The sequence below is a fragment of the Saccopteryx bilineata genome, chromosome 5, assembly GCF_036850765.1.
Source record: "Saccopteryx bilineata isolate mSacBil1 chromosome 5, mSacBil1_pri_phased_curated, whole genome shotgun sequence".
NCBI classification, from domain to species: Eukaryota; Metazoa; Chordata; class Mammalia; order Chiroptera; family Emballonuridae; genus Saccopteryx; species Saccopteryx bilineata.
In genome coordinates, this window is record NC_089494.1 from 264,889,867 (window position 1) to 264,907,110 (window position 17,244).

General features: G+C 51.2%; 1 protein-coding gene and 1 non-coding gene across 2 annotated transcripts in view; one reads left to right on the forward strand and one right to left on the reverse strand.

Moving 5' to 3' along the window:
* RNF4 (ring finger protein 4) overlaps window positions 1–17,244 on the reverse strand; it is a 38,128-nt gene that overhangs the window by 17,815 nt on the left and 3,069 nt on the right. Inside the window, 1 exon segment of the mRNA XM_066233660.1 lies at window positions 3,048–3,209. Coding sequence (XP_066089757.1) covers window positions 3,048–3,056 — 9 coding nt within the window. The 5' untranslated portion in view covers window positions 3,057–3,209.
* Window positions 15,570–15,676, forward strand: LOC136307067 (U6 spliceosomal RNA). The gene has a single exon (XR_010725759.1). It is a non-coding gene; the product is annotated as a U6 spliceosomal RNA (small nuclear RNA).

The following is a 17,244-nucleotide window of genomic DNA, read 5'->3' on the forward strand; positions in this document are numbered from 1 at the left end:
TCCCTCACCACATCAAGAACCGGAGTGTCTAACCCTGTTCCCAGGGCTGCCTGAGAGCCAGGCCTCTGCAGCCAAACTCTGCCCGACTTCCTTCCACAACCGTGAGTCGCCCCAGCATTTCTGACCGGGCCAGCCCTGAGGAGCAAGTCAGGGCGCGCCCCTTGCAGTCTTCCTCAATCGATAGAACCTCCCAACCAAGCCCGTCACCTTGCTGTTTTATTCCTATACGGCCAGCACCTGCAGCCCATCTGCCTGCCCTGTCCTGCTGCGCTCAGGCCAGACTGCTGTGTCCCGCTGCCCTTCCCCACGGCTCACGGGGGGCCGCTCCATAACTACTGAGTCTAAACTTCCTTAACAGCAGCAGCTATGCAGAGCCGCTGTGAACGCGCAAGCACAATCATGAAAAGGGCCATTACCACCTACCTCCCTACATGCCATACTGGGCGTTCTGTCCCCGGGGACTCTGGGAGGAACGGACACGCCTGGGAGACCTGCTCAAGATTCTAGAGCACCTACCACACCTCAGCCCAGCCCCATTAGTCAACAGAGAACCTTGATTCTGCCTCCTTACGGCTACCGTGTGTCATATGGCAGCTTGAGGAGCTGGGTTTAGCAACTACCCATTGATCAAGGGGCAGGGACCATCCTCAGGGGCCCAGAGGAAGTGAACGCAGTTTAACCTCCGGTGAGGCGTGGCCCTGTCCCAGGGTCCCATACTCTGTCCCAGTTAGACTGCTGTTTACAGGTGTCCCTCGCCGCCTCCAGATCACCCAGGGCTCCGTACCTTTTACCCCATTCTCTTTGATGCTGTCCTTGTATCTTTCTTCCTTTGAAAAGGACCGAATCCTTCTCTGTAGACACTGCTGAACAGAACCCTACTGCCCCACACCACAGCCGCCTCGGTGGTTTCTGATCCCACGGAGGGAGTGCAGCAGCAGCTACAGGCCCCAGCCAGAGTCCTGGCGCTACGCCTGACCACCTTGTCGTGGGCACTATGATCGCGTGTTCCCAACACTCCCCTCCCGCCCCCACAGCAAGCCCCTTCCTGAATGCTCACCTGGCCTGTGACCAGTCTGCACTCCCCACCCCTCCCCATCTTCACCTGGTCAGTTCTTACAGGAACCTCCTCCAACGTGACCTTGGTCATGAGGACCGCCTCCCCCCACCGCCGACTAGCTGGGCCCTCCTCCTCCACCTGCGCTCTCTGTTAGGTCAGGGCCCACTCGAGAAGCTGCAGATTATCTGCCTAAGTCTTCGCACAATCGCCCTCCTCTGCCATGTCAATTGCCACTGCTCTCCCCTTCCTGCTGGCAAAGCCCACTAGGGTCCACACTGTCCCATCACTGCCCCATTTTGAGGTAAATAACAAACCACATTCTGAGAACGTTTTAACGAACTTTTTTTTTTTTTCATTTTTCTGAAGCTGGAAACGGGGAGAGACAGTCAGACAGACTCCCGCATGCGCCCGACCGGGATCCACCTGGCACGCCCACCAGGGGCAACGCTCTGCCCACCAGGGGGCGATGCTCTGCCCATCCTGGGCGTCACCATGTTGCGACCAGAGCCACTCTAGCGCCTGAGGCAGAGGCCACAGAGCCATCCCCAGCGCCCGGGCCATCTTTGCTCCAATGGAGCCTCGGCTGCGGGAGGGGAAGAGAGAGACAGAGAGGAAAGCGCGGCGGAGGGGTGGAGAAGCAAATGGGCGCTTCTCCTGTGTGCCCTGGCCGGGAATCGAACCCGGGTCCTCTGCACGCTAGGCCGACGCTCTACCGCTGAGCCAACCGGCCAGGGCCTTAACGAACTTCTTCATCTTCTTTTTTTTAGAGAAAGAGATGAAGAGAGATGAGAAGCATCAACTTGTAGTTGCAGTACTTTAGTTGTTTATTGATTGCTCCTCATATGTGCCTTGACCGGGGGGCTCAAGCCGAGCCAGTGATCCCTTGCTCAAGTCAGTGACCTTGGGATCATGCTGATGATCCCATGCTCAAGCTGACAAGCCAGTTGAGTGACCTCATGCTCTAGCTGGCAACCTCAGGGTTTGAACCAGGGACCTCAGCATCCAGGTCGACGCTCTATCCACTATGCAACCCCTGGCCAGGGTTCTTTACACATTTTCCTAAAAGCCTACACAACTGCCTGCTCAGATCCTGCCTGAGCAGGGAGGGGGCTTCAGAGGAGAGCTACCAGGCTTGGGACATCTGCTTCCCCACGGGTGAGCTGCAGCGGCAATCCACAGACAAGGGACAGGTAGGAGATCATGTGTGTTTTAAGGGTAGGTCCATGGAAATAAAGGTCCTTCTGTGTAGGAATACTGACAATGGACCTGAAGTGGTCCAGGTGGATGGACCGGGGAGAGGTGAGGGCAGTGAACAAAACTGAAGGGTTTCTACTACTGGTCACGCTGGGAGCTGCTTGTTCAACCGCATCCTGCCCACCTCCCGCCACCATTCAGAGCACTCCGGAACCTGCAGAGAAAACGAGGCTGTCTCGCACCTGGTCACCCAGATGTGATTTTAAGGTCTTAGAAAACAGCTGCTCTGAATGTAGATCATGAGCAACCATGCTGGTACACAGTAAACAGGGAGAGGGACTTCAAGCATCCTTCCCTAGAGTTCAAGGGGCTTCTGTGATCTGGGCTACACCAAAGCAGCGCCGCCTCAGCAACCTGATGGAAGCTTGCAACAGCAGTTACAACGCACACGACTCTGGTCACTGAGGCTGAGAGAACTCCCCCCGCATACCCCTCCCACTGCGTTCACAGGGGACCCAGAACCACACGTAGAGAAGAGTGACAGGAAAATGGAAAACTGGGATGTGGATGATTACAGAAGCCAGAGCCCTAACAATCTAGGACACCGACAGCTGCTCTGGAGGCACGGAACTTCCAAGTCCTCAGCTTTCTCCAGCACCCCACCCAGACACCTGCCCTGACTCAGATGAGCACGCTGCTCTAACTCTCATAGGTCCCCACCTGGGCTTAATGTGTCGTGCAGAGTAAGGTAATTGCTTAGCCTTGAAAATAAAACTTCTGAGCTGATAAAACTCACCGTACTCATGGTGCTCTTTGGCTGTGACCTGTGGAGAAGACAGTGACTGGAACCAAGGTCTGTAGGGTACCTAACGTTCTCAGTCGCTCACGCTCACTGCTTACTCATCCTCTGGCTAGCACGGGCATCTGGGGCCACAGAGACTTCTTGTTCCTTCAAATCCTGAAAAAACAAAGATATCAAGTTGACAAATGCTGCCACCTGCACTTTAAACCACGCTCTATTCCACCAGTCACCAATCCTTTCTGTTGGCGGGGAATTTACTCAAGATAAGGCAACCTGTCCTTAACCCCACATTCCTCTTGTAGAACACAGGACCACTGATCTCAAAGCCTGTGACCCTGCCCTCTGTCCTAGTTCTTGAAACCCTTATGACACCTTCTGGGAAAGAGAAGAGAATCAAACTGCCACATGTGACCTTGTCAACTCCTCTCAATGGGAAGTGAAAGAGCCTCACAGGCAGGAGGGAGCCCAGAGCCCTGGCTCTTCCCACGAAGTCACTGTTGTCTTCTGGAGGAACTGAGTGTCTAGCTGAGGAGACAAGAGCCACCCACTCTGATTGACCCTGTGTGCCCAGCCGCGACTCCTGTCCCTGCCACTGGGTGGATGGAGAAGGACAAGAACGTGGACGGGACGGCCGAGCAGGAGGTTCTGTGAAGGGCAGAGAAAGAAAGTGCAGAGGCTGCTGGAGAATGAGGGGCCCTGGGTCTCACCGGGAGGTGGCAGCTAGCCACGGCCAATTGGGTGTCAGGGAGGCAGTGGATAAGGGAGCAAACGAGAAGCAAAACCCTGCAGTCCTGGGCTGGGAGTCAAAGACAGGAGGAGGCTCTGCGGTCACTAGTCCTAGGTGACAGTGGTTTGGATCAGGGCAGTGGTTGTCAAACTTGAATTGGCACCAGGTTTACCTGACTCAGCAGGTCTGGGACAGGGCTTACAATTGTGCATTTCTTTCTCTCTCTCTCTCTCTTTTTTTTTTTTTTTTTTTTGAGAAAGAGGAAGAGGGGGAAAGAGAGAAGCATCAACTCCTTGTTCCGTGTAGTTGTGCCACTGACTGTTTCTCATCTGTGCCCTGACCAAGGCTCAAACCAGTGACCTCAGGGGTTTAGCTGGTGACCCCTGGGTGGAACAGGGGCCTCTACACTACAGGACAATGCTCTATCCCCTGCACCAACACGCACTTCTCACAAGGTCCCAGGCGATGCTCAAGGTGTTGCCCCAGAGGCTACCTCCCCACCAGACATCCCAACCTGTGCTCTCCTGACCCGGTCAGCCCATCTTTCTAAAACACACAGCTGACCACCGCAGCCTTTGCCTGGCCCCTGTCAGGCCATCACTCCTAAGCATTGCCTGTGGAGACGAGCTGGCCTTGCAGCCAGGAGCCTCCATACCCCTCCCTGTGACCTTAGGTAAGGCACTGAACTGCTCTGTAACCCTTCCTCACCGGGTGTGGGGACTACAGGGCCAGCGCGGAGTGCCCAGGAAGCTGCCACAGCTGCCCCCTCAGGGGCCAGCATCCCCACTGCACAGCTCCACCCCTTTGTTCAGGATCTCTAGGTGCTGTGTAGTGCACCACACTGCCCAGCTTAGAGCAGGTGCACGGCTGGTCCCCCCACCTTGCTCACTTATCAGCATGTCCCCTGCCCTGAGCAGGCAGCAGTGAATAACCCTGCCACCAGCTGCAGGCCTGGGAGGGAGGAGGGGGCGCTGGCAGGTGGTCGGGCGTGGCAACTGAGAGACAGGAGCTAAGTGCAAGAGGAACGTGGAACAGAGAGGCTGGAGAAGGTAGCCCCTGTCAAGGCCCTGCCAGCCGGCTGAGCTGTTCCTCAGTACCTGCTAGTCTGAGCCGTGCACACCTGCTCCCAGCACCTCATCATCTGCTCTGAGACTCTGGAGGGATAAGCTCAAACCCGGGTCCCTCCCCTCAGAGACTTGCTGGCAGGCCTCAGGCTGGGGCCCCGGAGTGCTCTCTTTCACAAACAGGCCAAACCCTTCCCAAAGCCATCACCTCCCCAGCGGCCTTCCCTTAGTGTGGGGTTCAGGGTGGGTCCAACCAGGGTGACGACGGCCCACCTGGTTTGCACGGAAGGGGGCACCGCGAGGGCCCCAAAGGACTCACAAGACCAGTCGCAGATCTGCCAAACTTCCCGAAGTCTTAACACATTTATGTTTCTGAGCCCAGAGTGTCTTACATCTGGCTGTATGCCCACAAGGTAGCTTTTTTTTGGGAAAAACCATCTACCCCAACGGAATTTCTCAAAACTGATAAAACGTCACAGACAGGAGGGAGAGAGCTGTCTGATGTGCAAAGGGAAACAGTTCAGTGCACGTGCCCAGACTGTTCCGAAGCCTCCTGCCTCCCCCTGGGTTAATTTTCAGGACTGCAACGTGCTTGTTAAAGACGTGTCCTGTGACTGGGCTGGAGGTGCCCCCATTCCTCAGCCTGTACACACACCCTGCCCTCTGAAGCCAGCTTCCTGAAACCCAGCAGCCCCAGGGAGACTGCTCCCTGGGAGTTTCCTCCACCTCCATCTTCCTGTCCTTCCACAACCTTCCATGCCCAAGGCCCCAAGGCCAGAGGGCACAGAAATTTGGAAAGCTGGTCTTAGGGGATGTCTACCAAGGGGCTGGACTTCACCAGAAGGTATAGTGGGAAGAGGGAGCATTCCTAGCAGACCAGTTTGAGACAAGGAAGGGCAGTGTGTGGACAGAGGCTAGAGATTGTGGAAAGGTCGCCTTCGCCAACTAAAAATGCTCCTGGGTCATGCAGATGATAGAGGCCGTCAGAATAATAATGAAACTAACAGCAGCCAAAACTCAGAAGTTCCTTCTGTGCGCAAAGCACCACACTTTCCAAACACCGTCCTGTCATCCTCCCATCACCCGATGAAGCAGGTTCTGTATAGTCACCATTTCACATGCAAGGGACCTCGCCCAAAGCCCACAGCTAGTATACACAAGAGCCAGGGTTTAAGCTGGGGACACCTGATCTAGAACCCACACTCTAAACCAGGGGTCCGAAACCTATGGCTCACGAGCTAGATGTGGCTCTTTTGTTTTTGTTTTTGTTTTTATTTTTCTGAAGCTGGAAACGGGGAGAGACAGTCAGACAGACTCCCGCATGCGCCCGACCGGGATCCACCCGGCACGCCCACCAGGGGCAACGCTCTGCCCACCAGGGGGCAATGCTCTGCCCCTCTGGGGCGTCGCTCTGCCACGACCAGAGCCACTCCAGTGCCTGGGGCAGAGGCCATGGAGCCATCCTCAGCGCCCGGGCCATCTTTGCTCCAATGGAGCCTTGGCTGCGGGAGGGGAAGAGACAGACAGAGAGGAAGCGGGGGGGTGGGGGGGGGGGTGTGTGTGGAGAAGCAAATGGGCGCTTGTCCTATGTGCCCTGGCCGGGAATCAAACCCGGGTCCCCTGCACGCCAGGCTGACGCTCTACCGCTGAGCCAATCGGCCAGGGCCAGATGTGGCTCTTTTGATGGCTGCATCTGGCTCGCAGACAAATCTTTAATAAAAAGAATAATAACGTTAAAAATATAAAACATTCTCATGTATTACAGTCCATTCATTTCCTACCACTCATGTTCATGGTTGCGGGTGGCTGGAGCCAATCACAGCTATCCTCTGGGACAAAACCAAATTTTTATTGAATAATGCATAACGTACACAGGTCGTTGTGAGATAAGGAAGTAAACTTCCCTCCTTTTAATCAAGTAGTCAGCTAGTTAATTGAAGAAACACTTTTGACGAAGAAGATGGCTAAAAGAAAAAAAGATGAGGAGTATTGTACTTTTCAGCAGGAATGAACAGAGGAATTCCCCTTTGTGGAAAGAGCAGGTTCTGCAGTGTGTCTAATATGCAATGATAAAATTGCATCGATGCAACAAATATAAAGTGGCACTTTAACACACGACATACTACATTTTGCATTGAAATATCCAGCGGGGGACAGCAGGAAGAAAGCATGTCAAGAGCTACTGTGCAGAGTGCAAGCTAGTCAGCAGCAACTCCGTGTTTGGACCCAACAACTTGACTGGAATTCGGCTAGCTTTGCTGGTGCTTTAGCAATTGTGAGAAACGGAAAGCCATTCACAGATGGGGAGTATGCCAAAACATTCATGCTTGATGTTGCCAATGAACTTTTTGACAACTTTTCAGATAAAGACAAGATAATCAAAAGAATAAAAGACATGCCTCTGTCGGCAAGAACTGTTCATGATCGTACCATCATGATGGCAAATCAAATTGAAGCGACACAAGTGAAGGCCATAAATGCAGCACCATTCTTTTCTCTCGCTTTGGATGAGTCAACAGACATAAGCCATTTATCCCAGTTCAGCCTGATTGCAAGGTATGCTGTCAGTGACACACTAAGTGAGGAAAGTCTTGCTGTTTTGCCTATGAAAGAGACAATAGTGGGAGGACTTATTCAAGTCTTTCACTGAGTTCGCTAAAGAAAAAATATACTGATGAATAAACTTATTCGGTGTGCACTGATGGTGCTCCGTGCATGGTGGGGAGAAATAGAGGATTCATAGCGCTTCTTCGTGAACATTAAAAACGAGCCATCCGGCCCTGGCCGGTTGGCTCAGCGGTAGAGCGTCGGCCTAGCGTGCGGAGGACCCGGGTTCGATTTCCGGCCAGGGCACACAGGAGAAGCGTCCATTTGCTTCTCCACCCCTCCGCCGCACTTTCCTCTCTGTCTCTCTCTTCCCCTCCCGCAGCCAAGGCTCCATTGGAGCAAAGATGGCCCGGGCGCTGGGGATGGCTCTGTGGCCTCTGCCTCAGGCGCTAGAGTGGCTCTGGTCGCAATATGGCGACGCCCAGGATGGGCAGAGCATCGCCCCCTGGGGGGCAGAGCACCGCCCCTGGTGGGCGTGCTGGGTGGATCCCGGTCGGGCGCATGCGGGAGTCTGTCTGACTGTCTCTCCCTGTTTCCAGCTTCAGAAAAATGAAAAAAAAAAAAACAAACAAAAAAAAAACGAGCCATCCTAAGTTTTCACTGCATCCTACATCAGGAGGCGCTTTGTGCTCAGATGTGTGGTGAGCAGCTTGGTGAGGTGATGTTGCTGGTCGTTCGGGTGGTCAACTTTATTGTTGCCCGAGCTTTAAATGATCGCCAGTTTAAAACACTGCTGGATGAAGTTAGGAATAAATATCCTGGTCTGCTTCTGCACAGCAATGTATGTTAGTTGTCAAAAGGGAAGGTACTCAGCCGTTTTGCGGCTTATCTGAGTGAAATCCGGACTTTTCTTGAAATGAAATATGTCGAGCATCCTGAGTTAGCTAATACTGAGTGGCTCCCGAAATTCTACTATCTCGTGGACATGACTGAACATCTGAACCAGCTCACTGTGAAAATGCAAGGCTTTGGAAATACAGTCTTATCCCTTCAACAAGCAGTGTTTGCATTTGAAAACAGGCTGGAACTCTTCACGGCTGACATTGAAACAGGCCATTTACTACACTTTGAAAAACTGGGAGAGTTTAAAGATGCATGTACAGCAAGTGACCCTGCTCAACATCTTGATCTCCAGCAGCTAGCGGGCTTCACATCTCATCTCCTGCTGTCATTCAAAGCAAGCTTTGGAGAATTTCGTGAGCGCACTCGTCTTTTTAAGTTCATCACCCATCCACACGAGTGCGCAGTGGACAGCGCCAAACTACATCCCCGGTGTCTCTGTCAGAGATTTTGAGCTACAAGCTGCTGATCTGAAGGCCTCAGACATGTGGGTGAATAAGTTCAAGTCACTGAATGAAGATTTGGAAAGACTTGCACGACAGCAAGCAGAGTTGGCGAGCAAACACAAGTGGGGAGAAATGAAAAAACATGGAAAGTGCTTTCCATCACATACCACACACTACCGCATCTGAGTATTGCTGTACTGACAATGTTTGGCTCTACGTATGCATGTGAGCAGTCTTTCTCACCTCTAAAGAACGTAAAGACCAACCTAGGATCACGTTTAACAGATGGAAGTCTCAACACCTGCATGAAGCTTAACCTTACCATGTATCAACCAGACTACAAAACCATCAGCAAAACCATGCAGCACCAGAAGTCGCATTAATGGTAAGAAGTACTTTATTCATCATTGCTTAGCAACAGCATAACATAATTAAAAAGAATTCAGACTTATTGTACTTTAAAATTGTTGGTCTTACATAAAATGCACACCTTTACTTGTATTTAGTGTTAAACATATTGTATGGCTCTCACAGAATTACATTTTAAAATATGTGGCGTTCATGGCTCTCTCATTCGAAAAGGTTCCCGACCCCTGCTCTAAACAGACACTATGACAGAATCAGATGTACTCATGAAACTGAACTAGAGAAGGGAGAAAAGAAATGGGTGTCGAGGGCCGACAGGTCCAAAGGCAGCAGAAAGGTTCAGGAGAACAAGGGAAGAGGCAGAGATGGCCGAACATGTGAGACCTGGGGAGTCGGGCACAGAGAGGGAGGAGCTGACAAAGACAACAGAGTCAGAAACGAAGCTCAAAGAACCTGGAGACCAGCAAGACAAGGCTGGTCTCAAGGGCTCGGGCGAGACTGAGGCCAGCAAGCGACCCCAGAAGCTGGTCCCTGATGATGAAGCAGGCAGAGGCACAAACCGCACTGAGGGTCAGGCCGAGCTGCCTAAGTAAGTGACCCCAAAGATAAGGCCCAGAGTGAGGGGGTTCTTCAAGACACAAAGCAGGTGGGTGGGGCACAGAGGGCAGAAGATGCCCGACAGGTACCACACTGTGTTGGGAAAGAGAACCCAGGACGGCAAGGGTAACATGGGCACACCTCCTCACCCACACACCGAGAGGGACCATCAAGGATTTTAGACAGAGGCCACACTGAGACGTGCCTTCAGAGAGATCTTTTCACCTGTACACTCCCGAGGGCCACGGGACGATGAACAAATCGGAATGCAGACCAGGAAGGAAGGAGTTGTCCAGGCAGGACAAAGCTGTGTGCCTTGGAGGTGATGGCAGAGGTGGGAGGAGCAGAGGTCGATGGGAAGGGTGGCGGCAGGGGCATGGCTAGGCTGGTGCCTTCTGTGTGCTTACATGTTCAATGGTCTACTCTCATCCTATTACTTTCTAAAAATGCTTTATTTTATTGATTTTATTTATTTATTTATTTTATGTTTTTCAGGGACAGAGAGAAAGTCAGAGAGAGGGATAGACAGGAACGAAGAGAGATGAGAAGCATCGATCATCAGTTTTTCATTGTGACACCTTAGTTGTTCATTGATTGCTTTCTCATATGTGCCTTGACCGTGGGCCCTCAGCAGATCGAGTAACCCCTTGCTGGAGCCAGCGACCTTGGGTCCAAGCTGGCGAGCTTTTTGCTCAAGCCAGATGAGCCTGCACTCTAACTGGCGGCCTCGGGGTCTCGAACCTGGGTTCTCCGCATCCCAGTCCGATGCTCTATCCACTGCGCCACCACCTGGTCAGGCATTTTATTGATTTTAGAGAGAAAGAAAGAGAACAAGATCAATTTGTTATTCACTTAATTATACATTCATTGGCTGATTCTTTTATGTGCCCTGAGCAGAAATTAAACCCATAACTTGGCATACTGGACGACACTCTAGCCCAATGAAGAACTGCTATTTCTCATCTCTCTCCCTTCCTGTCTGTCCCTTTCTCTGACTCTGTCTCAGCCACAAAAAGAAAAAAGAAAGAAAGAAAAAAAAAAAGGAACTCTGTTTTGTGTACTGTCCAAAAGCCATTGGCAATGGACCAGTGGCCAGCACAACCAGCCATCCCAGGGCACTGGACGGGAGCACTAAAAGCTGCAATAACTCGCCTGACCTGTGCAGGGAAAAGGAAGGACCCCCTTGGCAGGGGTGAGGCTCTTGGTTCTGGTGTTCCTGTCAAGCACTTGGCCTGTTGCGGCTGGTGACTTCCTCGGGTCACAGGGAAGCCTGGGAAAGACCTTCTCACTGTCTGTGCAAACACTGTCCATTTGCCTGGAGCTGCACACACGAGAGGGAGGAGAGCCAGCGAGCCCTGCTCCAGCCCTTCCTGGGGCTGAGGTTGCTCTGCTCTTCACTTGTAAGCAGAGCCCCGTCTCTGGGCCCTCGGGCACAAGACGTAGTCGTTACTTAATTTACTGACTGTCCTTCCACTTGGAATGCGTGCTCTGTGCATGTTTGCGAGGTTCACCTGTCTGGAGCAGAGCCTAAACCAGAGGAGGCACCTCTGGATAGTTGCTGAATTAGCTGGTGGGGTGCCTCCAGGGTGCTTGGGACCGTAATAGGCACTTGGATTCAGCATCTCGGTCCCACAGGACAACTGCAGGCTAAGGGACGTTCTCCCACATTAAAGACAGCAGAGCTAGGCACGGAAGTCAAGACTGCCAGTTGCGTTGTGCTGGCTGTTTGCCATGCACCTTCTTTGTGTAACATACCAGAGGCTTCTGTTTCTCTTAAGTACTGGTTGCTGCTATGACCATGGCATAAATTTCCTTTTAAGAAGTTTTGAGATTAAAGTTACTGCAACTTTTTATTTTATCTTTTTAGATTTATTTATTGATTTTAGAGGGAGGAGGAGAGAGAGAAAAAGAAAGAGAAAGAAAGGTGAGGGGAAGCGTAGAAAGCATCAATACATAGTAGTTGCTTCTCGAGTGTGCCTTGACCGGGAAAGCCCCGGGTTTTGAACCAGTGATCTCAGCATTCCAGGTTGATGTTTTATCCACTGCGCCACCACAGGTCAAGCGAGTTATTGCAGCTTTTAGTGCTCACGCCCAGTGCCCTGGGATGGCAGGTTGTGCTGGCCACTGGTCCATTGCCAATGGCTTTTGGACAGTACACAAAACAGTCGTCATCCCCCCCCCCTTTTTTTGTGGCAGAGACAGAGAGAGTCAGAGAGAGGGACAGACAGGAAGGGAAACAGATGAGAAACATCAATTCTTCGTTGGTGTCTTAGTTGTTCATTGATTGCTTTCTCATATGTGCCTTGACCGCGGGCCTTCAGCAGACCAAGTAACCCCTTGCTCAAGCCACCGACCTTGGGTCCAAGCTGGTGAGCTTTGCTCAAACCAGATGAGCCCGCTCTCAAGCTGGCGACCTCAGGGTCTCGAACCTGGGTCCTCTGCATCCCAGTCCGACGCTCTATCCACTGCACCACCGCCTGGTCAGGCCAGAGTCCCTTTTTAACACATGTTCTATAATCCTTTTGAAATTCCATGTATGGAAGTACTTAAAATAACATGGGAATGATTCTAAGTTTAATGTTAAACAGAGGAGACGTGAGCTAGCCAGTGCCTGATCAGTCACCCTCATATGGTCACTTTCTTGATGAGATTCCGTGGGATTCGAGTTTCTCCCTACTGTCTCCATGCTGGCATAATGTGGTTTCCCTGGCCAGCTCTCTCAAACTCGTGGAAGACTGCTCAGCTGCCCTATGGCTGGGACATGGGACAAGGGCCTCGTGCCTGCAGGGGCATGTACAGGGGATGCTCAGCCTTGACATTAAGAGTCTAGAGTGCTTGGCACCTGTGTAACCTGCACGGGAAGTTAGCCCCTTTTTAGGGGTGATCGTGTCTGTTTCAGCTTCCCTGGCATGGCGTGAGGGCTCCGTGTGCCTGCATGGCGCTGGGCCACAGACAGAAGTAGAGCATCTCTGTACCTGAGCAGAAGTTCTTTCTCTCCTGTAGTTCAGGCTTCCAGGTGCAAGGGTCAAGAATGAGAATAAGGCCCTGGCCGGTTTGCTCAGTGGTAGAGTGTCGGCCTGGCATGCAGATGTCCCGGGTTCGATTCCTTGCTTCTCCACCCCTCCCCCTCTCCTTCCTCTCTGTCTCTCTCTTCCCTCCCACAGCCAAGGCTCCATTGGAGCAAAGATGGCCTGGGCACTGGGGATGGCTCCTTGGCCTCTGCCCCAGGCACTGGAGTGGCTCTGGTTGCAACAGAGCGTCGCCCCCTGGTGGGCGTGCCGGGTGGATCTTGGTCGGGCGCATGCGGGAGTCTGTCTGACTGTCTCTCCCGTTTCCAGCTTCAGAAAAAGACAATAAATAAATAAATAAATAAATAAATAAAATGCATAAAAAAAAAGAATGAGAATAACCTTTTGCTTTCCAAAAAGTCTATGAAAAAAAATCAGTACCAATAAATATAAAAATATTACTCAGCCTTATGAAGAAGTTTCTGATACATGCTGCAACATGGATGAACCTTGAAGACATTATGCTCAATAAAATAAGACAAAAAAGGACAAAGGGTATAATTCCTTATCATTCCTGGAGCCATCAGACCTAGACACGGAGAGGAGTGGTGACTGCCCGAGGCTGGGGGTGGGGTCTGTGTTGAGTGAACACAGAGCTGGGTCTGAGGAGGGTAAAAGCCCTGCAGATGGGTGGCGTTGACGGTTACAGTGTGAGTTTAATGCTACCGACCACCTGAACGTGGTTCAAACGGTATGTGTGATGTTGTGTGTATTTTACCACCACAGCAAAACTAAAAATAAATGTCACCTAATACTCCTTTTCTAGACATTCTAAATAGGTTTAGTCAAGTCCTTAGAAACACTCTGCAGTGGGCACAGCCCCAGAAACATCTGGAAGGTGTTGCCTGGAGTAGGATCCTCGGCCTCCCCTGAGTCCTGGAAAGACCAGGACTCAAACACAGCCATAGCCCCAGCCAACTTGAGCTCCTCCTCAAAGCAGCTGTTCTTGGCCCTGGCTGGATGGTTCAGTGATAGAGCATCGAACCAGTTTGGAGATGTCCCGGGTTCCATTCCTTGGCAGGGCACACAGAAGAAGTGACCATCTGCTTCTTTTCTCCTCCCTCTCCCCATCCTGCAGCCAGTGGCTCAACTGGTTCCAGCGTGACCCTGAGCAATGGCCTCAGGTGCAGAGTACAGCTTGGTTGACTTCACATCCCAAAGGGAGATGCCAGGTGGATCCCCTCAAGGCACATGTGGGAGTCCGTCCCTCTTAACTCCCTCCTTTCAAATAAAAAAAGAAAAGGCAAGCAGCTGTTCTTACAAATGTCTCTACAGCTCCATATGCAGGAAATACCCCCCACAATACTAGGTTGACCCTTTTATTGAAACCCTTGCAGTCTGTGTAGACACCTTAATTCTCTGACAACCCTGTCTGATGTGCTTTTATCAGTAATTGATTTGGACGATCTTCACAATTGGGAGTGACATTAAAACCAGACCCAATCAATTCTGGCAGGTTAGAAGCAGACTACCTGGTCCCACAACTCTGTAGAAGCATTTTCACTGGGTTATCACAGAAGCCAAGCTGGGTGCCTTCTCCACCTCTCTGACCCCCCAACTTTTAGTTTTCTTTCAGGAATGGTGTCCTGGGGTCTGGGGGACTGGTGACACGCAAGGCAATTCCTGGGGGCAGGAACAAGGGTAATATACTGGACACCTAAGGACCCATACCTCCAGATGCCAATGGGGCAAATCAACTTTAGGTGCTATGACCATCAACAACCTCCCATTCTTTCCCAGGGTCAAGGTCATTTTAACCATAAAACTCAAAGGAGGCAACCATACTGAGCCCCACGTGGATAGGGCCCAAGCATGGGACCTGCTAAAGAAAAAGCCTGCTGGGTCCTGGCCGGCTGGCTCAGTGGTAGAGCGTCGGCACGGCATGTGGAAGTCCCAGGTTCGATTCCTGGTCAGGGCACACAGGAGAAGCGCCCATCTGCTTCTCCACCCTTCCTCCTCTCTTTTCTCTCTGTCTCTCTCTTCCCCTCCCGCAGCCAAGGCTCCATTGGAGCAAAGTTGGCCCAGGCGCTGAGGATGGCTCCATGGCCTCCACCTCAAGTACTAGAATGGCTCCGGTTGCAACGGAGCAACTCCCCAGATGGGCAGAGAAAGCATTGCCCCCTGGTGCCTGGTCAGGTGCACGTGGGAGTCCCTCTGCCTCCTCGCTTCTAACTTTGGAAAAATACAAAGAAAGAAAGAAAGAAAAAGCCAGCTGGGAAGCTTAGCTGCTTCTACCGAATCATGAACCTAGGATGGGTGGAGTGAAACTAGAACCAACCACCACAGCCATGGTGCAGCAGGCCCTGGGGGTGGTGGGTGAGGCTGGCCAGAAGCTTACAAATTAAATTCCTGGACCTAGACCTGAACCTACACCTGTAAGCACAAAGCAGGGAGCAGGGCCTCACAGGAGGAATCCCTTATCTGCATATGGAAGTGCTGGTCTTTCCCTTCCTATCCCCCAAGCAGATGCATAATGGGATGGCTAATGAACAGATGCAAGCCATGAACGGGGGGCAAATCTAATGGTCAGGGGCACTGATCTTGGCAGTGGAATCCCAACCTGGGCTAGTGAGCAGCAGCAGAGGCCCTAATCCAGATGCTATGCAACAGTCTTACCTAGGAAGTAAAATACAAAGTGAATATAGTCCTCAGTTCCCAGCAAGCACCTACTCAGAAGAAATTGCTCTAATACTGTACTGACAGAAAAGGCAGAGGAAAGCAGTAGGAAGAACTTTACCTGGGCCCAAAGAAGTGGAAAGGCTTCACAGGGTAGCAAAACAAGAACAAAAAAACCCCATCAGGTGCTCGCTTCGGCAGCACATATACTAAAATTGGAACGATACAGAGAAGATTAGCATGGCCCCTGCGCAAGGATGACACGCAAATTCGTGAAGCGTTCCATATTTTTAAAAGGATATAAGGAAAGCTGGCTCATTCATGGGTTAATCAATAACTGTACTGTTCTCTGTAAAGGTCCTTTACAGTGTCTAGTATTTCTTAGAAGTCCAGAACTCACGGAGTGCCTAGTAGGAAGGAAGACTTTTTGGTCCAACCTACTTTTATCATGCTACTGTCTGACAGCATACCAGCTCTAGTCATCAAAATGACCTTTCTTTTTAAGATTTTTTTTTGTTAATAAAAGAGACTCTGACAACAACAACAACAACAAAAAAAAAAAAAAAAAAAAAGAAACCCCATCAGGTCTCTAAACTCCAAGAACATTGAAAATGTCCCCAAATGATCACCCATGGCTTCATATCATACAGCCAACCTCCCCTCCCCTAAACCTTTTGTCTACTGGAGAAATTTTCAACTTGGAGGGAGAAAGAAGCCAGACTCAACAAAAACATCAAAAAGGTGCTTAAGGCCCTGGCCGGTTGGCTCAGTGGTAGAGCATCGGCCTGGTGTGCAGAAGTCCCAGGTTCGATTCCTGGCCAGGGCACACAGGAGAAGCGCCCATCTGCTTCTCCACCCCTCCCCCTCTCCTTCCTCTCTGTCTCTCTCTTCCCCTCCCGCAGCCGAGGCTCCATTGGAGCAAAGATGGCCCGGGCACTGGGGATGGCTCCTTGGCCTCTGCCCCAGGTGCTGGAGTGGCTCTGGTCGCAACAGAGTGACACCCCGGAGGGGCAGAGCGTCGCCCCTGGTGAGCATGCCGGTGGATCCCGGTCAGGCGCATGCGGGAGTCTGTCTGACTGTCTCTCTCCCCCTTTCCAGCTTCAGAAAAATACAAAAAAAAAGAAAAAGAAAAAAAAGGTGCTTGAAAGGAAGATAATTTTACCCCATCATGGAAAAGTCCAGCAAAAAAACAGACAGACTCTGGAACCTGAGGTTCAGATGCCAGCTAAACAGGTCTGCTTATTAACTATTTGTATGACCCAGAGCAACTGAACGACCTCCCTTATGTTTCAGGACATGTGAACAGAGCTCACCCCGCTCCTCTGCAGGCTGGATTCGTGAGAGATGTACAGTGCACCAGTAGATGTGATTGCATCCCAAAACTAGAGTAACTCCCCAGACAACTGGATCACTTTCCTAAGACCATGAAGAATTGTGATTTCAATTCCAAAACAGAAAGGCATTATCAGTTAATAACATCCTTTAGCAGACATTCTTTCTTTTTAAATTTGTGCCCGTCAAATAAGTCTATACTGCCAGCCAATTTATTCAGCTACCTGGACGTAGCCACACGGGTACACCCGGAGACCATATGGTTTAAATAAAATACTCCAGGCCCTGGTCAGGTAGCTCAGTTGCTTAGAGCATCATCCCAATACGCCCAGGTGGCAGGTTCGATCCCCGGTCAGGGCACACACAGGAAACAGCCAATGAACACGTGAACAGCTGGAACAGCAAATCAATGTTTCTCTCTCCCTCCCTCACTCCTTTTCTCTGTCTCTAAAATCAATCAATTAAGAAAACATTAAAAAGAATACTCCAAGAAAACCTATGGTCAAATTTCTCTTCTGTACAACAGGC